Source organism: Polyodon spathula, chromosome 30, assembly GCF_017654505.1.
Source record: "Polyodon spathula isolate WHYD16114869_AA chromosome 30, ASM1765450v1, whole genome shotgun sequence".
In the NCBI taxonomy this organism is placed as follows: domain Eukaryota; kingdom Metazoa; phylum Chordata; class Actinopteri; order Acipenseriformes; family Polyodontidae; genus Polyodon; species Polyodon spathula.
The window spans coordinates 3178110-3201252 of record NC_054563.1 but is presented as its reverse complement, the minus strand read 5'-3'; the positions used below and the strand labels follow the sequence as shown (position 1 = coordinate 3201252).

The window sequence follows — 23143 nt, the reverse complement described above, 5'->3', positions numbered from 1 at the left end:
CGGTCACATTGGCCCTGGCTGGTTTTTCTGGCCTGGTTTGCAATATTGTACCCCACTGTCCACTCTTTCAATTGCAGGATCCATTGCTCAGGCAGTGACTGCTATGGGTTTCACAGCACAATGCTATCCCACAATCCTCCAGTGGTGACCTTATGACGCAGGATAAGAACTTACCAAGTTGGCCACGTTTGGTAAAAGCACTGAAACACGTTTTTTTTTTTTTGGCAGCGCCAGCCGCAGCCCGCAGTGGAAATGAGGCATTACTTTTCTGCCAATATCTGGAGAATGGCTTATTAAATTGATCTTAAACATTTCATTGCTAATTCCTATTATATACTGTGCACACTGTTAATACTGCTAGCTCTACTTTATAATTTCCAGCCCTGGTGAGGAATGCATGTTACTGTCATTACATTTTATAATTGTTATAAACTAAACAGTAAACTGAAGGGAGTAAAAACTAACAAACAATACTCCGTGGTGGATCAAGAACAGCATATCTAATTCCAGACTGCTGAGCTGGTGAGCTGCGTGCCAGAGGAATCCCTGGACATTTACATCATAAGAACTGATGCACCGTCTCCCTAACTGGCATAGTACAAATATACGGAAAGCCACACTTTCAAAAGTCCAGAACATGCTTTCCTTTTGCAAGGTAAGACTGATGTAAAACAATATCATCAGCTGACATTTAAACATTCTAAGCGGGCATTAGACCTGTAACAAGTTTACAGGATTTTTTGTGTAATATAATGTGTAAATAATATGTCTAAATTATTTTGATATATTTTAATTATCATATCATATAGACCCTAGTTATGTAAAAAGGTATGAAATAATTGTGTTGGGTTTTGAAGGCATTAGCTGTTTTTCTCATAGTATGTTGTATAGGTTGAAGTCAATGAAAATAATTTACTGAATATGGTTCATTTTTACAAACTATTTTCTTATTTTTGATGCAACATTGACAAATGCCATTCTTTTCTTTTTAGCGTGGCAGTCCAAGGTATGCCAGATCAAGCCTCAGAACTCTTCTAATCTATACCTGCGGTATTTGAAATAGATGATATACTGTACTATCTATTCTTGTGGCTCTTCTGAAACTATTTCATGTTTAATCTGTATAGAGAATAGCATTGATCAACTGTAACCTTGCACCTCTTTCCACTGTAATTAAAATGTGGTGTAGAATAATACCTACTTTTATGATAAGTATTAAGATAAATTAATTACTTTCAAGAAAAACAAAACAAAACAGTGGATTGTTGATTCCTATAAAGCAACCAGAATTCAAATCCAATTATTTTATTTGTTCTGAATCCTTCTCCCTCTTCCAGATTAACACAAAAGGAAACTTTATAAAGAGTCTGGATAAATACATGATCATAGCTTCTTATTTATTAGTGTATGTATTTGCAGCTGCTTGAAATATTCTACATGCTAAAAAGGCGGGTGCACACTAAATTGTATTAATTTGGCACTTTGCGTTAATGTATTATGTATTGTTTCAATGTAAAGATGGCCTTGAATACCCTGAGTGCAAACTAGAAGAAGCTATGGTAAACCACACTGTTTCAACCCTGTTATTGACTGGATTTGGTGAAGCGGGCAGTAGCTTGTCGTGTTTGTATTTTGCCCTCACCCTTGTTGCGTTCCTGCTCACGGTTTTTGTTAACCTAGTCCTGATCGTTTTGATCTATCTCAAACAGAATCTCCACCAGCCTATGTATGTCTTTCTTTGTAGTCTCTGCATTAACGGCTTGTATGGAAGCCTAGCGCTCTATCCCACGCTTCTCAATAGCTTTCTGTCAAACCCCAAAGTGATTTCCCTCGTCGGTTGCCTGCTTCAAATGTTCTTGATAGACACTTACGCTGGTTTTGAATGCACTATTTTGTCAGTGATGGCGTACGACAGGTACGTGTCAATCTGCAAGCCGTTACAGTACCACAGCATCATGACGACCTCCAACATTTCCATACTACTGTTTTTTGCCTGGCTCTTTCCTGTTTGCCTGTTCACTGTAATGGTAGCTTTAACATCCAGCCTTCCACTGTGCGGCAACACCATAGAGAAGGTATACTGTAGTAACGCGTCAGTTGTCAGGTTGTCGTGTGTAGACGCGTCTAGGGAACGTATGTACGCGATTTTTGTAACGCTTGTAATTCCATGTGTGCCGGTCCTTCTTGTCCTGCTTTCCTATCAAAAAATACTGAGTGTATGTTTAAAAGCTTCCTCTGACAATCGGAGCAAAGCTCTTAACACCTGCATACCACACATTGTCACTTTTGTCAACTATACCGGGAACATTTTTTTTGAGGTTATTAGCTATCTACTTGAAAATACCAATGTGTCTTTTCCTGTACGCAGCTTCATGTCCTTACAATTATTCATTATCCCTCCTCTTCTAAACCCTATCGTTTATGGGATAAGATTGCAAGAAATAAGGAAAACGATAGTGCAAATAATCTACAGAGGGAAAATTAGATCCACATTTCAATAACAATAACCAACTGTATATAAATCTTTTATAGAGTTTCAGTACATGGCATATTTTCAAGTTCAATGTTTTATTTATTTTTAAGATAAAATATACCTTTTGTATTTACAACCGGATATTATATCTCCACAGACTATACTGACAATTTTCCAGGGCTTCTTAAAGGCAGGCATATTAGTTAACACCAGCTACACACGTTACAGATAGGCTACATCAAACCCAAGTCAGCATCACAGCTTGCAAAGCACTGAAGGGAACCTAAAGCAGAATAAAACAAGGGTGAGTGTGATTGAATGCGTGATTGAATGTGTACATTGTAAAGCATCTGTTATTGTGTCGGTTCTTATTATTTAAAATACATATTGATTAAACGATTGAATGATTGACTCAATAATAAAAAATAATTTAAGAAAATGCATGGTTTAAACAAAATCTGTTGAAGCTGTAAAACATGTAATCATTTTTACTAACCAAAACTTGAATGTATGTGTCTATTTGCAAATATAGGGATTCTCGTTATCTGTCTAAACAGCACAATTAATGACAGGAGCAGAGATGTTTCAGAATGTTTATAATTAGTTGGGTGATTTGTGTATCTATGCATTAACTCAACTGTCTTTCGATGCATTTACTAAGGTGTGTTGTTGTATTTGTTTTTTTTTTTGTGTGCAATAAATCTGCTGCTAATTCTTGTTGTTTGTCTGTTTCAGTTGTTTTTTTGTAAGTTTTATATGCTGTTTAGTAGACAGTCTCTGAAAAGGCTTAAGAGATTACCTGTGAACCAGTGGAACATAAAACTAAAATACATATATACTGTGCGTACATTCATAAGTGCATGCATACAGTAAATATACATACCAACTGCCTGGAGCAGTGAACAATCAGAAAAGCATATATGGTCTGATTATGAAATTATAGCATGAAGTTTTCCACCATTTTAAAACAAAACTTTATAGGGATATTGTCAAAACTTGGTAAACGGGTTTTGATGAAATGTATTCTTCTCAGCTTTTGTATCACAGCTTACATGATAAGGGTTTTGTTGTTGTTGAATTCAGATGTTTAAATAAACGTGCACACAAACTTTTATTAGCATACATTTAGACAACAGTTGTGATAGAGAGACACTTAGAGGATATTTCTAGAACTACAGGTAAGCTTTTATGCAACTGTTTGATGTAGGGATTATTATTATTTTTTTTTTAATCGCCTCAGAAAATGAACCTACCATGGGGACCCCATACCTTGTGTGCATGCGCTCCACGACTAGTAATGATCATCGCGGGAGCAGGACTCAGTACCCGCAATTATTTTTGGCTACTGGATATCAGAGCTGCCAGGAGGTAGCCAGCCGAAGATCCCCTTAGAAACCTTTCCCATTTCCAACAATAATAAAAAAAGACACCCATCTGTGATAAAGGCGCATACATTTCATATGACAGGTTTTTAAATCATAAACAAAATACATACTTTCAAAGCCTTTGCTATAAATGAACAAAAACGAAACAATCTCGCAATCTCTTTAGTTTGAATCATTTCACAGAAACATTGACACTGAATTTTCTCTTTTCATATGTTAGTACAGAATTAAAGACTAGAGCACCGTGTATGTGTGTCCCAATTGTTTGTGAGTTTAATAATAAATGAAAGCGCGTTTAAAACATGATATCCCTGTCTGTGATTTAACACACGATAACTACCATTTGTACTACAGTCGTCGTCCGCTCCCCCATACCCCCACCCCCCCACCCCTCAAAATTACAAAACAGAAAAATGCAAATACCTGTACGTGGTAACCAATACCATATTGTATTCTTCACACAAACAAAATCCGTGTTTAAGGCATTTCAAATAGTAATAAAAGAATACAAGACCTTTACACAGTAAGGGGGTTTGTCTTTGAATGGTATCTTAAGGGGGGGGGGGGGGGGGGGGGGGGGGGGGGGGTAGCAAAGTGGGTGCATTAATTAACACATCTGGAGACCTGGGTTTGAATCCGTTGTGGGTCCCAACATTACAAAACCACCACATCATAATTCACCACTCAACAAAGGTATGACAAAGACAATACATTTAAAAAAATACACAGATGTATTTTAGAATGCCAATGAAATGTATAATATATTATGAAAACATAATTTTATTAACAACTTCAGTATCTTATAGCATATAAGCAGTTGTGATAATCCGTCAAAAACACCCACCGAATATGCTTCTAAAAATACTCCTTCTAGCTGCTCTGTTTAGCTATGAAGATGAGGTGCTTGGCTCTTATTTAACCTAGGAGTTGTCATCTGGGATTTTATGTGTGCCAAGATAATTGACCTCATATGGTTCCAAACAGTCTCTGTGTGGTAACTGAAAAGCTATTCAGAGTTGATAAACATGTTTTTATGAGGCAATACCTCCATATAGACAGGCTCGCATTCCCTTGCTACTTCTTTATCACTGGAAAAGCATAATGACACATTTTTAAATGGAAGATACTGCTTTAACAGACATCAATAATTTCCTTGCGTAACGTTTGAACCCACTCAGGATGCTGCCAGAGCTAATGCCACCTTCACTCTCTGGTTCTTCTTGATGTTCAATCAAAATCCGAAACCCCTTGATGCAAATTGAAATGAACGTCCACTTTATCTTTGATTTAGAATTCCAAACCAAATTCGGAATTGTAATAGGGAGCACACGCTGAGTGCATTTTAAATCACAAAATATTAGGGTTACCACAAGACTCCGTGTACACTAGGACAGTATGAGCCAGTCCAGGTTTTTCAACTCACACCTTGCGTCTAGCCCTGCTGTGAATGGGGCCTGAGACAGTACCAGAATGCATTGCGATGTGAGTTGAAAAGCCTGAACTGTCTTTCTGTTCTAGTGTACATGGAGTCATATGGAAGCCCTACCTGAAATTCAAAAATAATATATACTTTTAGAACTCAAAAATCGTTGAAGGTTATAGTTAGCAGCACTCTACACCCCCCAAAGAAATATTCTTTATTACGTATAAAATTAAGAGATTAAAGCGTCTCTAAAATGAAGAATACCCGAGAATGGAAAAAATCACAACACAAAAGTGTTTTCATTATTCTAGTAGTAATATTGCGTACGTAGGGTTACCACATGACTCCGTGTACACGAGGACAGTTTGGGCAGTTCAGGCGCTTCCGCTCACACCCCAGTGCATTCTGGTAAGTGTAGTCCTGCTGTGAAAGGTATCCGTGACAGGTAAACGTTCAGAGCTCTGCGCGTCTACGGTAGAGCCAATGGGACACTACTCTACGTGTTGCTAGAAAATGTAGAACGAAATCTATCTATCTGTCTATCTATCTATCTATCTATCTATCTATAGATATAGATATAGATATAGATATAGATATAGATATAGATATAGATATAGATATATATATATATAGCAGTGAACCTCAGTTCCCGCAGGCAGGCGCCTCACACAGGCGGAGCACTCCAGCATAGCGCCGACACCGCCGTACAAAACCTCTCCACTACATCTCGCGGCTTTCCTTGACAAATGGACCAAATAACACTTATTTACTAGCCTATACTACCTAAAAAAAACACCTGCAAAAAAAAAAAAAAAAAAAAAACTGATCAGGAGAGTTTCTCTCACAATATCCCACCTTTACATTCATTATAACGATATATATATATATATATTCTATATATATATATATATTATATATAATATATATATAATATATATATATATATATTCGCCAGCAAAGAAGCTAGTCACATGACTTTTTACCTCACTTTAATTGGCTGATTTATTCTATGATGTAATGTTGCGTCTAGAAATTCAACAGTCCTTTGATACAGTTGCTTGTAACAAAGTTGCCTGAAACGTGTAGCTTGTACGTCATTTTCTACAAAAAAAAGTATCATTTTCTACATTTTTCTAGCAACATGTAGGCTAGCGTCCCCTCGGTTTTGGACACCATTCACACCAAACATTTGTTTCCCCTCGGAACTTTTTCAGCGTCGGATTAAAAAACAAAAACAAAACAGACGCTTCGTTAACTTTTAATCCAGTTTATCAAATCATCGACAAAATATCGACAACGTATTTCCATCTGGAAAAAATGAATTGACGCCGATGTTTCTGTAAATAAAAAATGTTACTGTTTTCCACCGGAACTAAATACTGAAAGGCCATTAGGATCACATCGGGGGGATTTTAATGAAGCGCATCTAATAAGCTGTGTAAAAAAATACTATTACATTTTTTTAATTTTATTTATTAAACAAAAATATATTTATAAAGGTAGGACATTGCCTTACATAATCTATTGTGTTGCTAGTACACTGTGGAAACTTTTAACATTTAAAATGTGTTTGTAACGTGAGAAGCGCTCTCTTTTCGTTGTATTTAGATGGCTTGTGTGTATCTCTCAGCCTGTAGAGAGTTGAGAATGCTGGTTTCGCAGTTGGGGTTGAGTTTGAAATCAGCAGGAACTACAGCCTGTATCTCCAAAAATACCAACGGTACCGTAATGTGAAAATCGATTGCAGCTAAGATTAAAAGCAAAAATTAAGCTAAATTAAGATTTAGCAACGGAACAATATTGTACCATTTGGTGTTCGATACTTGCAATCCATTATAATCAAAATCGACATGTTGCACTTGCATGTCGTTATAATTGATTGATCGGAAATTAATGTATATTGAAATATAACCCTTTCTCTGCAACCACAGGGGACTGGTTCACAAGAACTGTCTGGGTAACTTTTGGTTACTGGTTTATGTGATTCTTACTACCTGATGGGAAAAGGTTGAATTTCCAGACCGAAAACGTGTATATTATACCCATAAAGGCTTTAGATACTGTTTGATGAAAAAGTCATTCGATTACGTTAATTCCAGTCAGCAGATCCGGAGGCTCTTGGGTCAGTATCCCAGAATGTGCCGAAGTGAGCAGTCCATTTTGCTTTACTCCACAATATTACAGTTTTCTTGCTGCATTCATTTCAAGGCTATGGAGTTTTCACTGAACCCACCCGAGTACTGCATCCTGAAAATGTCACGTGTAAAAGGGAGTAACTTGTGATTGACTAGACATGGTAATGTGGGTGCATTCTGAGATGGTCCCTGCAGCCATATTTTAATTCAAATTGTTACTGTCAGGATTTTTATCTGTCTAAATAATAGTACAGTATTTAGGCATGATTTTGTTGTGAAAGTGTCAAATATTATCTGTAATTCTCCATGTGGTTGATATCCCAGCCCCAGTCAACCCCAACACCTAATGGACCTCAGTTCGATCACATCATTGAAGTTGGGCAACATTTTAAAAAGTACTTCATTCTTTTGTAGTCACGATGTGACATAGCAAGGTCCTTTCCTCTTATGGGAACTAGCCGTTACCAAACCCATGGTAGACATGCTTTCAGTTTTAATAATAGAATATTTTCAAATTGTCTCATGAGAGAGGGAATTCTTTTTTAGATTTGTGTTTTGCAGGCGACACTGGCAGCTATGATGGCGCACGGGTTTAAAAGCAGTAAACAGGATTTCACATTTGGACCATGGCAGGTAACAGCTGTGAAAACGCACATCATGAAATCTAAAGATATTGAACGGTAAGAATGTCTTCAGATTGTTTCTCTTTCGTTGGGGTTCTGTGATTCATAATGTATTTCAGTGCTGCCTGTAAACCAAGCTTGTTCTTTTTTTTTTTTTACTTGACAGTTTAGCTGAAGAAATGCACATGCCTTCCCTTCCTGAGATGCTGTTCGGAGACAATGTGCTGCGGATACAGCACTCGGACAGCTTTGGGATCCAGTTCAATGCTATAGATGCACTGAAGTGTGTGAATAACTTGCAGGATTCAGTGAAGGTGGCCTGTGCACAGGAGTGGCAGGAAACTAGGTACGAAAACAATTGATAATTAAAAAACCAATCCATTTGTTTGTAAAGCGCACACACACATACGATGCCAGATCAAGCGTTACGTTGCAGATTTCTTGGAATTTACAGAGCAGACTCGGAGCATTCTAAAGAAGTTGTGAAACGTTACGACTGGACGTACACTACAGACTACAAAGGCACATTGCTGGGGGATAATTTGAAGTTCAAGGTAATTCTATTTTCATTGTCTGTGACGTGCTACAGTAATAACAGCCCTTTTACAGAACTGTGTGTGGTACATGTGGAAGGTTTTCACAATGATTTGTCTCAACACTTGTACGTGAAACAAAGAACAACCCACATCTTGAAATGATGTACCTTTCTGCCCATTTCCAGGTCACTGCAACAGATGATCGCATTGATATGGAGAAACTAAAAGCCAGAGAACAGATTATGTTCTTCGAAGATGTTTTATTGTTTGAAGATGAGCTGCATGATCACGGGGTCTCCATGGTTAGCGTAAAAATTGTAAGTAATACTGCTTTACTACAACAAACAAACTATATAATGTATACATTGGAGTCATGGAGTTATTGGCTTCTTATGTTTTGTGAGATGATTCGTGGTGTACTTTTGTTTCCTAAGACAAGGTCTATGTCAGTTCAGCAAGGTTTTTTGAAAAGTGCCTGAGCCTCTACAGAGACCTTAATTTGTGCATTTATTACATGCAGGCTGGATTATTGAACTGTCTTATTGACAGGTCTTTAGAAATACTAAAAGAAACAAAAATCCAATGATAAAAGACTTGTAGTGTAAACACATGTGAGTTTCCTTTAGTTCAGCACTATTCAGTGCCTGATGGCAGGTCTCCCGAAAACATCGTGAAGTCATGGAGTACACTGAAACAGTTTTCAATCAAGTCTTAAATAAATAACTAATCGTACAGAGTGGTTAAATGTACAGCATTCCCCTAAATTAACTGGTATATGCTACATACAGTTGTTTAAAACTATCAAAAACGGTTCCAGTGTTTTTACATAAAAAGTGGCTGGATTTAATAATTTAATCTCTTGATGATGCAAAAGTGACTTGAAGTCAAATCTGCATAAAAAGCTAGAAGATTTCCAGTGTTTTGCCCAGCTTGCTGTTAAATATGATTTCTTGTTCTCGGGCGTCTCGCCCAGCTTGCTGTTCAATATGATTTCTTGTTCTCGGGCGTCTCGCCCAGCTTGCTGTTCAATACGATTTCTTGTTCTCGGGTGTCTCGCCCAGCTTGCTGTTCAATACGATTTCTTGTTCTCGGGTGTCTCGCCCAGCTTGCTGTTCAATACGATTTCTTGTTCTCGGGCGTCTCGCCCAGCTTGCTGTTAAATATGATTTCTTGTTCTCGGGCGTCTCGCCCAGCTTGCTGTTCAATACGATTTCTTGTTCTCGGGCGTCTCGCCCAGCTTGCTGTTCAATACGATTTCTTGTTCTCGGGTGTCTCGCCCAGCTTGCTGTTCAATACGATTTCTTGTTCTCGGGTGTCTCGCCCAGCTTGCTGTTCAATATGATTTCTTGTTCTCGGGCTCGCCCAGCTTGCTCGCTTGTTCCAGCTTGCTGTTCAATATGATTTCTTGTTCTCGGGCGTCTCGCCCAGCTTGCTGTTCAATATGATTTCTTGTTCTCGGGCGTCTCGCCCAGCTTGCTGTTCAATATGATTTCATGTTCTCGGGCGTCTCGCCCAGCTTGCTGTTCAATATGATTTCTTGTTCTTGTGCAGAGAGTCATGCCCACCAGTTTCTTTGTGTTGATGAGATTCTTTTTGCGAGTTGACGGAGTGCTTATTCGGACGAACGACACAAGACTCTACCATGAGGTAACCGTTTAAACTCTTCCTATTTAGATCCACAGAGGTGTACAGTAGATCAGTAGGATAGTGTGAACTGCTGAGAATTGTTTAGTTTTTACTGTATTCAAAACTGTTTCAAGAGAATATATTGGGTTTCATTTTTTTAAACATGTTTTTTTCTAATTTTATCCAGACAGGCACAAATTACATGCTGCGTGAGTTCAGTACTCGAGAAAGCAAGATTGCAGACCTCCAGGTAATTAAGAATTGCACAAAAGAAAACGCTATATACAAAATGATTTTTATTAAACACCTTCAAATCAGTTGAAAAGCTGTTGGCATCTCATCCATAACCTCATGAAGAAAGTGTATCTTTAGAGATATTTTCAGTGTCTTGTTTCTTCTGAACACATGAAGACATTGATATCAAAACGCATGTCTGTCTACGATTTGTAAGATGTTTAGTACTTTTTAAAACTGCAGTTCCCCACCATTGCAGGACACACACAAATACCCAGGGTCATTCCATAATGTATTAATAATGAGTTTCTGCAGTCTTTATTAATACTGGCATCTGTGTTTTCTCTGTTCTGTTCAGAACATCCCCCCTGCGTTTTACACAGATCCCAATGAGATTCAACAGTACCTTCCTATAAAGCTGCTGCAGTGTGAAAAACTGGAATTCCCAGACAAGGAGTCGGAATCAGAAATGACAGAACCTGAGCGAACGTGAACGGGGCAGACAAGCGCATGCTGAGGAATCACACTTGTACTCTTGTTTTTGATGATAACTGAAGTGGACCTGTTGTGAGAGAAATCCAGGCGTCTTGACTTGACAGCCAGAATTTAGGGGGAAAGTGTTTGTATTTGTACTGCATATACAGAATATAATGGGAGGGATCCACACTTTAATTTAGGCAAGGCAGTTCAAGACCAGCACTAACCTGACAAACCGGACGTATAATTTAATAATGCATGTAAAGGTTAACATGATTTATTAATCTGGGTTTATAGATATATTTTTTAAAGTGTAATGTAAATTTGCTTCGTGAATACACCACAATGAATCCCTGTTGATAATCACTTTAAACTTTAAATGCATATTAACAAAGGTTAATTATCCACAGTACCTTGTTCACTGCCTCTCTAGTTAAACTTTTCATTTCTATCACCATATGTTAACATTTTCATCCCTTAAGTCACAATGGGGTGGATTTCACAGTGAAGGGAGTGTATTTAATAGCAATTAAAAGTTCGTCAAGATGAAGGCAGCAGTGAAAATGGTATGGCAGCTATAACGTTGAGCTGCTACAGCTGAAAAGTCAAATTTCCATGTCCATTTTAAAGTTGCCTTTCTTTATGGTCGGATCTCTGATGCTGCTAGCAACACCGTTGAGATTACTTTTGCAGAATCTCCTGTTCTAACCCAATAACTTTCTGAATCAGCCTCCAAAACAGGAATCTGTCCGTGCAGTTTGCCAGGGTGCACATTGGTAGCAAACCCAAACTTAGTGAAAACATGGTAAATTAATAGTACAGTGAAAGCGTGCTACAATGTGCACATGTGTAATTGCATATGGGATACTGCATTGTTAAGGTTGTTTTCTGAAATGGAGCAAGTTAAATACCTTTAGAAAGTCAGAGTATTGTGTTAATATATTCCGAGCATCTCAGAGAGCTAATAAAAATGCCTTGTGGCACTAATCATTATTGATTAGGGCTTGTTCTTTAAAGAAATTATCACAGAATTTTTTTCTAAAATTAAATTTAAAAAGTAATGAACTAGAAGGACCCCTGATGTGTAACTATTACAGTACTAGTGATTTTAATATATATAAATGTGCAGACTGTTCACCATTTAACTGATGATTACGTGTTTCTCTGATTGTAAATTTGGCTGTGTTAACTTTATCGTGGAACTTTACAATCACAAATACCAGAGAATGAGAATGCTGCCTCTTTCTACGTGCTTTTTTTTAACATGATGTTTTTTTTCATATCCATGTATTTCTGTATTGTTGGCAGTCTTGATGTTTATATAGCTGCACTGCTTTCCTTTCAAACAAACAACTGGCTGTGATTCTAAAGTTATAAATAAACATGCCTTAAAGAGTAAGTGCAGGAAGCTTCAAATGTCATTTTTTTTTCTTTTTTTTTTGCTCTTGCATGCTATGATTTTTGCAAGTATTCTTCTTGAATGATTCTGTTAAGATGCTTTGAAGATTTGCTTTGAGCAGCTCATCTTCAGTTCCTGTTGCTTGCCATAGACATAGGTAGTGCCGGCTAGATCAGCCAAAGTGTTTTACACTAGTGATCGCCAGCGCCATCTAGTGTATTGCCAGCAAAAAACTTGATCCAGTGTCAAATCACAATATGCTGCTGACTGTTCCTTCCATAAGCTTGCATTGCCTGATCTATAGCAGGAAATTAGAACTGAAGAGCAGCTATAAGCACCATAACACAGACTTACCAAAAACAAAACAAAAAACATGTTTGCAATATAAACCATCATTGCAAACATCATAACAATGGCATGGGACAGTAAAATAATCATTTAACATTTGTACTCTTTATTTATTCCTTGTTTGCATGTGTTGAATGTTAGTAAAACAGTTCTAAGGGAAAATGAAAATAAAACTGGTCTGCAGATATATGGTTAGAATTGGCACAAATCTGTACAACGTAAATGTGTATTATTGTTTTAAAACAGTGGCCCGCGTATTAATCACTAACACATTTAAAGGTCATATATAATATAGATTGTGTATGCACCCTCTTAAACGCTGTACATAATACTAACAGTGTGGCATTTGATTAAAATAGAATTGTTTAATTACGAAAAACACCACAATTTGAATCGATTTGTACGGTGAAATGTTATTAAAGTGTCATTTTTACACTTAACCGTTAACTGGAGCACACACAGTTCATACAATTGCTGTCAACACACTAATATTTCACAGTGTGATAGAGGCCATTTCAGAAGGATTTAGGGACGTATTCACCAAGCTCACTGCATTTTCATTCGACCTAGCAAGAAACAAATAAATATAATGTTCTGTAATTCTTCCTTCAAGACACATCTGGGGGTCTGTCTATTTAATTATTTAACAGACACTGAATAAACTCATGTACACTGTTGGATGTTAGATCTTCATAACCTTAGTACACAAACGGCGCTATTTGAATAAACTTAATATTGGCGGAATATAGATTTGCAACTGTTTACAACTGCAAGAGGCAGTGGATCATTTTACAGCACCGAGGAAGCAACCAGCATTGTATCGAGCCGGATTATAACCTGGAAATGAATTAATGCTGGGAGTGTCCCTGGTACTCTAGAGTAAATACAGCAGTAGTTTATCCAGTCTTGGACTATTTAAATTAAAAAAAAAAAATGTAGATTACTTTAGAGCGAACATACAAAGCCCATGGAATCTGTACCAGTCTGTAACTGCTGTTTAGGCAATACAGTATATTATTTTAAGTATGCGACAGCTTGATGAGATTCTACACTTATTTACAAGATGGAAAACTGGACATTTGAGTCACTTGATATAAAAAATATATATATTTATATTCAAATTTTCCTTCCATCATATGTATTCTCGTGTTATTGATTAATTTGAAGTTTGAATAAAAATCATACAGCACAGTACTAATTTTCACTTTTCACTAATATGATTCTGCTATTTTGTCAAAACACCACAAGAGGGCGATAGCTACCAAACTCCTCTCTTGGAACCTTCAGTGACGCTCTGTGTTTCCAGGCAGCGTCAGGGACAGCAGACTGAGGGGACCCACGTGTGTCGACTGTTCCTTGGAAGTAAGCAACTTATTAACACTTGGTGTCTGAGCCATTCATTTCAACACAGAAGTATTATAACGCTGCAGTATAGTCGTGTTTGTCATAGGGATAATAGTTATCTGTCTCGGGCTGATGCTGTGACACAGTTTTGCTGCGAAGATATATTAAAATCAGTGACTGTTGTTTAGGCAATATTAAGAGTAATCACACACTTATGCCCTGCAACATAAATAATCAGTACGTTGTGTAATTAGACTAGTACAGGGAGAATACAGTTATGAAGTTCAAACACAATAAGACAGTAAAAATATAGTTTCCTCTTACCAGTACAGATTTTACTGCAATGTTAACCCCCCCCAAAATATGTTTATTAAGAAAGTGTTTTTTGCAGCTGCCGTCAGCAGCGACATCAGCTCATTAGTGCCAACCAAAAACCTGCTGGTGGTAACTTATGCTAAACAATGTAAACAACACCAGTGGCTGTATTTTCACCCCTTACATTAGTCTTTGCTGGCAATCAGAATAAGCTTTTTCAACGTTAAGATTTCGTTTCTTTGCTTCACACAAACCAGGCAGTACAGTAATGCAACTTCCCCACAGTCCCTGTCAAATTTAGTAAAATAAAGTACCTTTCTGTTTTATTTTATCTTGTTCCACGGTGACATAAGTTTGAACACTAGTTTTCAATACAAGCTTATTAAATGGATTTTTGGATATTGCAGCGCTGTGTGCTTACTATAAACAGGAGATTGATGGAATTGCACCATAAACCAGAGAAATACAATTCTAAGAATGACCCTGTTGAATCTTTTCTAGACAGAACACTGTTTTAATACTGCTAATCAAGTTGCAGTAAAAGGCTGATTGTTGAGATAACTTAATACTCTTTGGGCTGATTACACCAACGTGGATTAAAAACCCTCTTTTTTAATATCTCTCTTTTGTACAGTAATGCCTAAGAAAGGAGGAAAAACAGCTTCTAAAGCTGGTGAAGGAGACGCACCTCCCAAACGAAACAAGACTGAACCTGCAAGAATCCCCTCGCCCTTAAACTTCGAAAGCCCAGACAGCCTGTTCAAAAGCCTAATCTCCCCCATCGCACCCAAGGACTTCTTCCAGGATTACTGGGAGCAGAAGCCCCTGCTTATCCAGAGGTCTGACCCTTCCCTGGCCGCTTACTACCAGTCTCTCTTCCAGTTTGCTGACCTCAAACAGCTCTGCGGCAGGGGAGTGTTCTACGGCAGGGACATGAACTTCTGTCGCTGCGTAAATGGCAAAAAGGTGGTTTTGAATAAAGACGGTAAGGTGAACTACAACCAGCTGAAGAAGGATTTTGATCAGAAAAGAGCGACGATTCAGTTCCACCAGCCTCAGAGATTTAAGGTGAGGGGTTGTTGTTTATTGAGTTAACAAAAACTGCAATGTAACTGGTAGGTCTCAGCCTGAGATACATGGCTGGTTTCACAGATCCTCGTTAGCAAAGGAAAGGAACGGTTGCCCCTGATTTAGTTATATTAGGTGTAAGTGAAGCCAGCCATATAGTACTTGACAGTCATCACAGACAACAGTAAAGGGAATGATTATACAGTAGTTTTCAAACAAATAATAACCACACTTGAATTTATGATGTCTGATACCTGAGTGTAATTTTGAGAAAGGCAGAAGAAAATTCCATGGGTCGATCAAGATGCAAAATTATTTATTCTAGAAAGCCAGGGCACTACTTGAAAGTAAAGTCATCAGGACAAGGCACAATGTGCCCCTGTCATCAGGGCAATGCGGTCTTTGTTCCTGTCTTCAGGGCGATGCGGTATTTGTCCCTGTCTTCAGGGCGATGCAGTATTTGTCCCTGTCTTCAGGGCGATGCGGTATTTGCCCCTGTCTTCAGGGCGATGCGGTATTTGCCCTTGTCTTCAGGGCGATGCAGTCTTTGTTCCTGTCTTCAGGGTGATGCAGTATTTGTCCTGTGCTGATTTTGTTCATGTACTGTATATAAATATATTGACAGTTCATGCCTGTTTCTCTTTTGTAATGTTGGCAGGATGAGTTGTGGAGAATCCAAGAGAAATTGGAGTGCTTTTTTGGCTCTTTGGTGGGCTCCAACGTGTACATCACACCACAGGAATCCCAAGGCTTGCCTCCACATTATGATGACGTTGAGGTACTGCTCGACAATGAAAAACATACCCCAGTAAATACAACTCAATACAAGCTCCTGTCTGCTCCCCATAGCTCTAGTAATGGCAGAGCCCCAGCTTATTCATTCAACACTGTTGGAGGTACTGTCTTTCAGTAAAGATGTCACACCAAGCTCCTGTCTGCTCCCCCCTGCTCTAGCTATGTGTCATCTCTTCACTTTCCCAATGCATCAGTAATAACACGCCGGACAACAGAAGCTGCAGTGTACAGGGATCACTGCCGACCAAGCATCAGTTTGAGCTTGTGCTAGTAGTTCAGGAGACTGAGATGAATGAGTCACCCCACAAGCACCTCTCAAGCCTTTGCAGTGTGAAAATGTCTCATTGAGGTGTGCTGAGTGCCACTGGGTCGGACCAGCTTGTCACCGAATGGGGCTGTTGAATTCCGTGTCGTTCCTGTCGCTGAATCAATGTAACCTTTCTTTCCCAGGTGTTTATTCTGCAGCTGGAAGGAGAGAAGCGCTGGCGGCTCTACAAACCCACAGTGCCTCTCGCCCGAGAGTACAGCCTGGAGCCGGAGGACCGCATTGGGAGCCCCACACACGAGTTTACACTCAAGGTATACAAGCCTGTACTGAATGCCCAGGGGTGAAACTGTCAACAAGACAGGGCAGGTACTCCTGTGCACAGCCAGTGCAAGCATTAAAAGCATTGAGACACTCCGTCATGCACTGTAATATAACACTTAAGTTAAACCTGAAGGGATGAGTACTAAGAAGTATCACACTATGCAGTAGCTGCTGTAGAGAGGGAGTTTTGTTTCATGATATCCTAAAAAAGAGGTGATATTATAAAATAAAAAAAAACAACTGTGTTATAAAAAAAGATACAACAAGGTGTTAGTCAAACAATGCACAATAGAGGCTGACATTTTTAATGTAACAGGTACTACTATTAAAACAGGGATGTGTTGGACTTGGCAATTTTAATCACCATAGCGTTCTCTGAAATCATCCCCATACTTTCCAGATCCTGGGTGTTCACCTACAACAGGACCTGGCCATGATACAGTGATAGACTTGGACTATATATCCCTGTTTTATTTGATTTTTCTTTTTACTTAGTACTAATTCAACAATGATATATTATGTGTGCTTCTCTGTTGTGTTTCTGTCTATATTAATTATCATGAGCTACTCCAGAAAAAAAATAAAAAAAAAAAAATGTTTTTGAGGGCTTCTCAAAGCTGCACAAAAGGAAATGTGAGGGAATGATGTCAGTGTTGTACATACTGTACACTTTCTTCAATTGAGTTTTCATCATGGTGTGATCATCGTCGACGCGCACTTTCAGAAGATTTATTTTTTAAACAGATTTGCTAGCCAGCAGGACACATACTTAAACGAACACTCTACCGTTCTGCGTTATGAATCGGCAGAGAAGAGTTTAAAAATGCAGCAGGTTTAGTTTATTAAGAAGAGAAGGTGAGAACAGTGGGTGCGTTTAGCTGCTACAGCCTTCATCAACGTTCTGCTGGAGAAGTGAAATAAAGATTTAGCGTAATCGAATGCTTTCAGAAATACATTCCATTTCACAAGCATCAGAAAATGTCTATTTTATATTTTTCCATTATGTTGTTTTGAAGGTTTAAAAGAAAACAAAAAAACGAAAATATTAGTCAGGAGACAAAATGTGTCATAACAATGGTTTACTTTACCAATCCAGACTGGTGTACTTTACCTGACCCACAATAGTTTGCTTTACTCAATTAAGAATGTTTTTTTTTTTTTTTTTGAGATTTAACTTTAGATCCAAACTATTTAATAAGAAAGCCGGCTGAGGGAAAAGAAAACAAGTTAATACAATTAGTCCCCATACAAACACACATATCCGGGGTTTTACAAAACAATGAGGCACATAGGGTAGGCTGCCTTTGATGACTAGGGAGCTGTGTATTCAGGTAGCTTCTGAGGTCAGTTGGGTTGAAAGTACTGGTAATAATGAATTCTCTAGTATTTTATTATTTCTTTCCCCTGTTGCTGCAGCCTGGTGACCTGCTGTATTTCCCCAGAGGCACAATCCACCAAGCGGACACACCCAGTGGAGTTCAGCACTCGACTCATGTAACCATCAGCACCTACCAGAACAAGTACGCAGACTGCAGAGCGTGGGTCTCACTGAGGCCAAAGCACTAAGGCGTTCCTGTTCTTAGTGTAACAGAGGTTGCTTGTCTGACTCGCAGATCTGCACCATCAATACTTCCTTGATAGGCTCTAGTAATTGGCCTTGTTTTATGTCATTTAGCAAATGTGTTTTCCAGTGAGGCCAATAGAGGGAGCTCTTGTTTTAAAATTGTACATACCTGTATTTTTTTTTTTTTTTTCACTGTTTCAAAAACTGCAATAGCAGGTGTTTCCTACAGGCTCAACAGCATTAGGAGTATCAAGGTAATACAATTGACAGTAAAGTGTTTCTGAGAGCCAGCTACATTCTTGTATCTTTAGTGGCTGTAATGCGGCTGTGCAATCTTCTAACCAGAAATATCTGGTTTTTAAGGGCTTAAGTGTTAAGAGTTTCAAGTTAAGGGCTTAAGTGTCTGGAAATACAATATTTACTGTTCTCTGGGGCCCAAGTGGTCAGTGTTTGCCTTAGTAACCCTGAGCACTGAGTGCAGATGATAGTTCACCTCAACACACTTCAGTGACCCCTAGTGGCCAGGCCGAAGCCTTGCCAGCACAGTGCATTAGTTTGGTAACATTTGTTACTTACAGCTCTGGCCAAAGGTTTTGCATCACCCTATAGAATTAACTCATTTTGCTTCATAAAGTCTAATAAAATCTGCTGAATTATGTTACTACAAAATGGCATTGCAGAAGTCTACCGCAAGCCATAATAGTAGTACAGTATTTCATGCTGGATTTTCGAAATGTCACATTTTTTAATTTTTGTCAGCTTTTCATTAACAATACAGAAAAAACTACAAAGCGGTATGTAATTCAGTATGTCAACATAACATTATTCAGCAGGTTTCATTCGACTTTATGAAGTAAAATGAGTTAATTCTATAGGGTGATGCAAGACTTTTGGCCACAGCTGTGCGCCGTGGTAAAACACTGCATTTTCAGTCTAATGAGAATTGATGGGCTGCTACTGAACCCTATATAGAAGGCAGTCCCGCTGCATTTCAGTATGAGAGATTGACTAGTAACTCTGGTCACAATAAAACCTGCAATTGCTCAAACTGCCACACAATAGGAGTCTTCTTTCCATTTCGGCTCAGCTTGACTTACAGCTCCTTTTGTTCTTGACTTTCTCTTCCAGCTCTTGGGGTGATTTCCTGTTAGATATTGTCCCAGGATTTGTATTTGATTCCATGAAACAGGATGTTGCTATAAGGGCAGGCCTGCCCAGAAAGCTACTAATGGTGAGACATGCATCGATACAGCAGTCATTGCACGATTCTTTTTTTAGCAAACAGCATTGCAGCATTTTTTTTTTTTTTTTCTAAAACCGTTTCAGGATGTAAATAAATCGGATTATGCAACTAAGCAGCTGTCTGGATTTCTCAGAGGTCTGGCAGACAAGTTAGAGAGTGGACAAGAACTGAGGTCTGCGGACATGAAGAAGGATTTCATAACAAACAGGCTTCCTCCTTACCTGGGAGGTGGCTGTGAACTCACGCCAGGTACATTTATTGATCACGGCCTGTGCTCTATTCTGTGTGCCAGTCCCCTTGCAAAACTTAGTATTGCTTCTATTAGTAACGCTGACCCCTGCTGGAGGGATGAGGTCATGGTATAAGCTCCACAGCTGCTTTCTCGGTGGGTTGTGATGTACAGTGGTTAAGGTGCTTATGTTTCAGATGAAGGTTTGTCTTCTGTTTCAAATTGTTTAATAACCCCTCTTGTATACCTGGACAGTCTTTATGCAAATCATTTCATTATATTTAGATGTTTAATTTCTGCAGGACAGCAAGTAGCTTCTATATAGAGGTTTAACATTTGAATGTGTCTAAGTTACTTAACTTGTATAGTATCCTGCCTTTTCCTGTGGCCTGGATTAAATCAAAACTATGGCAGCGCCATAGCCATTGTAAAGTATAGCTAGGGCAGTGTCACAAGCTTTGATTTAATGCAGTTTGATATGCACTTTAAGTCCTGCATATGTCTTGTTTTGTTGATATGTGTATGCTTTTCTAAAGTGATTATCTTTCAGGTGGAAAACTGCCCAAACTGGATGATAAAATCACACTGCGCTTTAAAGACCACGTCCTTATCCTCGTGGAGCCTCATCAAGAAATGACAGTAAGTGTAAATAGCAGAGGGTTCTAATGAAAAGAGGGAATCATTAAGCTTGTTTATCTGGTACCACCCTGGCCTGGGCTTTATTGTATTGTTATTATGAGTGGAGTCTGCATGCTTATCTCGCCGGTGCAGAATTGTGTTTACTATTATACAGTGTGGCTGCATACCGTACTACTGCTGTATAGGAATTTATGCAGTAATTATGTAAAGGAATTTATGATTGTTTTGCCTGCTACATGCAGTTATTATGTAAAGGGTACTGTATGCAAATCAATTTAAATATATACTACAGTAGTTATTTGCTGACTATTGAAGTTGATAGTACTGTACAATGCAACAGCAGTTACCCTGAGGTCTGAAGAAGATATAGTCAGTTAAGTCACATTATTATTATTATTAGTGTTATGATTTTTTTTCTTTCTGGTGCAGTCAGTGAGCAGATGTTGTGCAGTGTGTAGCAGGAAAGAGGCTGCACTGTTGGGAGATGGCATCACAGTGGATCTATTTACATCTAGGTTGTGTGTGTGTGCAATTAATTTTCCTGTGTCCTTTGACTTAACATACAACCTGCCTAAATGAGTGCATTATTCCCAGGTGGCTAGTCTGTGTCTGCTTGAAAACAAACCTCACCGTGTATATCAAAGCATTCACGTGTCTCCTTGAAGGTCCTCTGTGTTTTGGGAGATGATGTATTTTGGTTTTGGCTGTAACTAGGCGTAAGTGGACACACACAGCCTGCTACACCTAACCGATCTGAATTCAGGACATAAAAAAAAAAAACAATTGGTAATTTGCAAGTGAAATCAGATTAAACTGGTCCCTTTTTCTCTCCTAAATACAGAGGTGGCTGAAAGGTGTGAGGTACACGTTTGAAGTCACCCACCCGAGTACAGAGAATGTTCGTGAGCTAGTTCATCATAATGAGACATGCTGACATTTCCTGTTTTCTAGCGATGGTTCTCAATCCACCTGCTCAGCACAGCTGCATAACCATCATGATACTAACAGATTTAATAAGCAGAATTACAAAGTCTAGTAACGGACTCCACATAGTCTCTGAATGATGTGTTGCTGTTGTACATGTGTGGTGCATACTGCACTTTGAAGTCAGTCACTTGGTAAATGGTTGTAGCTGTGCTGTATGGTTGCTGGTCCTGTTTACCACCCTGTCACTTGTGTGGATGTGATTTACCAAGCTGCTGTCTGTTCTATCAGGATGTTTCCACGGAGATGGCATTGTTTGTGTTTCACTCGCTGAACAACAGCAGAGCAATGCACATGATGGGAGCCGGGGAGGAAGAGGACGACGACGAAGACGAGACGTTAAAGGTAGGCCCTGAGACAGCTCTGTCTGTGCGTGTCTACGGCCATGGTAAAATAAAGCATTTCAAATGTGAAAGCCCTTTCCTGCTTGAGCACGTCGAGCAAATGAGCCTCCTTGCTCTGCTTGTCTTGCTTTGTGTGCCTTTTCTTCTCCAAGTCGTGTGACCCTTTACTGCACGATTTTCTATTTTTTGAACGTTTTTATAGATGTACACTAGAATCTTGTTTCCTTCAAGGTCCCCCAAACCTGGAATTAGGTTGTGTTGCCATGGAAACATGCTTTTTCTTTGAAGGGCATTGGAATAACAGCATCGTAAAAATGGGGACGCAGCATAATGTAATATAGCAGGCATGGGCAACTCTTGAGGGCCAGTCAACACCAGGTTTAACAGGTATAATGAAATAATTAACTGCAAAATATACCCAGTCTGAAAGCACCAGAGTTGTCCATCTCTATAGAAAGTTGCTAGAATGAATCGTCCTGCAGTAAATGGTTTGCAATCCACGTTCCACTAAGTGCTTGCTAAGTCCTTTGTGTATGTCCCCCCTCCCCAGTCCCTGGTGTTTACACACGGTCCGTGTTCCCTCCCCAGGGCCGCGGGCTTCGATTCCCTCTGTCACACACAGAGGCCCTGAAACAGCTGCTGACAATCGAGACGGTCTTCGTGAAAGATCTCCGGTTAGACCTGGACACAGACAAAGAGAACCTTGCCTTGTCTCTCTGGACCGAGTGTCTGATTGCAGTGATGTAGTGGACATGAATAAAAATCTAATGTCTCAAGTGTCTTGTTTTTTTTTTCTTTCTTTAGTCAATAGAATAGTTTTTCTTATTTTATTTTATTAGTTCAAAAAAGGGAAAGAGCTGTTAATCCACAAAGCACAGACAGCAGTCAATGGGAGCTTCCTCAAGTTGCTATGGCAGTGTGAAGGACCACCCTTTTTTAGGGCCTGTGTGAATTCTGTAGTCGTTTTGTGATGTGAATTACTGGGTAAAGATTGAGATGTTATCTCATTTCACTTCAGTTGTTGAAGCTTGATTTGACCATAGCCCACCCTAGGGGGTAGACAAACTTGGTGATTTCATGTGTCTTGCCTTTGGGCATCCTTGACATATATTCTGTGCAAGCTGCCTCTCCTTGTTCCCCAGTTAGTTTCAAGCATGACAGGTAAGTCCTAGCTGACCTTAACAGAAGTCTGGTGCCAGGCACTCGCTTGGCAGTTTAAAGCTTCCTGAAGGAATTAGGTAGTGCATGTAATAATAGTGTTTTGATAGCAGTTAACAAAAAATAAAGTTCAAACATGAATGAAGATGGAGCGATGTTGTACGATGTTTTGCTGTTGTGTAAGAAATAAATACAATCTGGTAGAAAAAAAA

At 38.9% G+C, this 23143-nt stretch overlaps 3 protein-coding genes across 6 annotated transcripts; all 3 read left to right on the top strand.

Moving 5' to 3' along the window:
* Positions 1–1439: 1439 nt before the first annotated feature.
* LOC121302559 (olfactory receptor 10A3-like) lies at positions 1440–2767 on the top strand. Its single transcript, XM_041232559.1, has one exon. The coding sequence runs from the start codon at positions 1491–1493 to the stop codon at positions 2499–2501; it is 1011 nt and encodes a 336-aa protein (XP_041088493.1). The 5' UTR covers positions 1440–1490; the 3' UTR covers positions 2502–2767.
* Positions 2768–6507: 3740 nt separating this feature from the next.
* Positions 6508–12316, top strand: tiprl (TIP41, TOR signaling pathway regulator-like (S. cerevisiae)). 3 transcript variants are annotated; one of them, XM_041232708.1, is made up of 8 exons: positions 6508–6780; positions 7978–8096; positions 8206–8385; positions 8494–8593; positions 8761–8892; positions 10127–10222; positions 10389–10451; positions 10794–12316. In XM_041232708.1, exons 2-8 carry the CDS (start codon positions 7993–7995, stop codon positions 10926–10928), a joined length of 810 nt encoding a protein of 269 aa, XP_041088642.1. In that variant the 5' UTR covers positions 6508–6780; positions 7978–7992; the 3' UTR covers positions 10929–12316. The 3 variants fall into 3 exon arrangements, with proteins under 3 accessions (XP_041088642.1, XP_041088640.1, XP_041088641.1); XM_041232706.1 differs by having other exon boundaries at positions 6509–6780; positions 7963–8096; XM_041232707.1 differs by lacking the exon at positions 6508–6780 and having other exon boundaries at positions 6806–8096.
* A 1216-nt stretch (positions 12317–13532) lies between these two features.
* Positions 13533–23062, top strand: riox2 (ribosomal oxygenase 2). Of its 2 annotated transcripts, none has more exons than XM_041232704.1 (10): positions 13533–14021; positions 14953–15386; positions 16045–16164; positions 16632–16760; positions 18187–18290; positions 19463–19565; positions 19661–19826; positions 20357–20445; positions 21661–21774; positions 22324–22500. In XM_041232704.1, exons 2-10 carry the CDS (start codon positions 14955–14957, stop codon positions 22402–22404), a joined length of 1338 nt encoding a protein of 445 aa, XP_041088638.1. In that variant the 5' UTR covers positions 13533–14021; positions 14953–14954; the 3' UTR covers positions 22405–22500. The 2 variants fall into 2 exon arrangements, with proteins under 2 accessions (XP_041088638.1, XP_041088637.1); XM_041232703.1 differs by having other exon boundaries at positions 13534–14021; positions 22362–23062.
* The last annotated feature ends 81 nt before the right edge of the window (positions 23063–23143 follow it).

Excerpts from the sequence above, each read along its gene's own strand:
- tiprl (XM_041232708.1), top strand. The coding sequence starts at position 7,993 with ATGATGGCGCACGGGTTTAAAAGCAGTAAACAGGATTTCACATTTGGA. Across the intron at positions 8,097-8,205 it reads AAATCTAAAGATATTGAACG|TTTAGCTGAAGAAATGCACA; the intron begins GTAAGAATGTCT and ends TTTACTTGACAG. Across the intron at positions 10,223-10,388 it reads ACACAAGACTCTACCATGAG|ACAGGCACAAATTACATGCT; the intron begins GTAACCGTTTAA and ends AATTTTATCCAG.
- LOC121302559 (XM_041232559.1), top strand. The coding sequence starts at position 1,491 with ATGTATTATGTATTGTTTCAATGTAAAGATGGCCTTGAATACCCTGAG.
- riox2 (XM_041232703.1), top strand. The coding sequence starts at position 14,955 with ATGCCTAAGAAAGGAGGAAAAACAGCTTCTAAAGCTGGTGAAGGAGAC. Across the intron at positions 19,566-19,660 it reads TGCCCAGAAAGCTACTAATG|GATGTAAATAAATCGGATTA; the intron begins GTGAGACATGCA and ends AAACCGTTTCAG. Across the intron at positions 21,775-22,361 it reads ACGAAGACGAGACGTTAAAG|GGCCGCGGGCTTCGATTCCC; the intron begins GTAGGCCCTGAG and ends TTCCCTCCCCAG.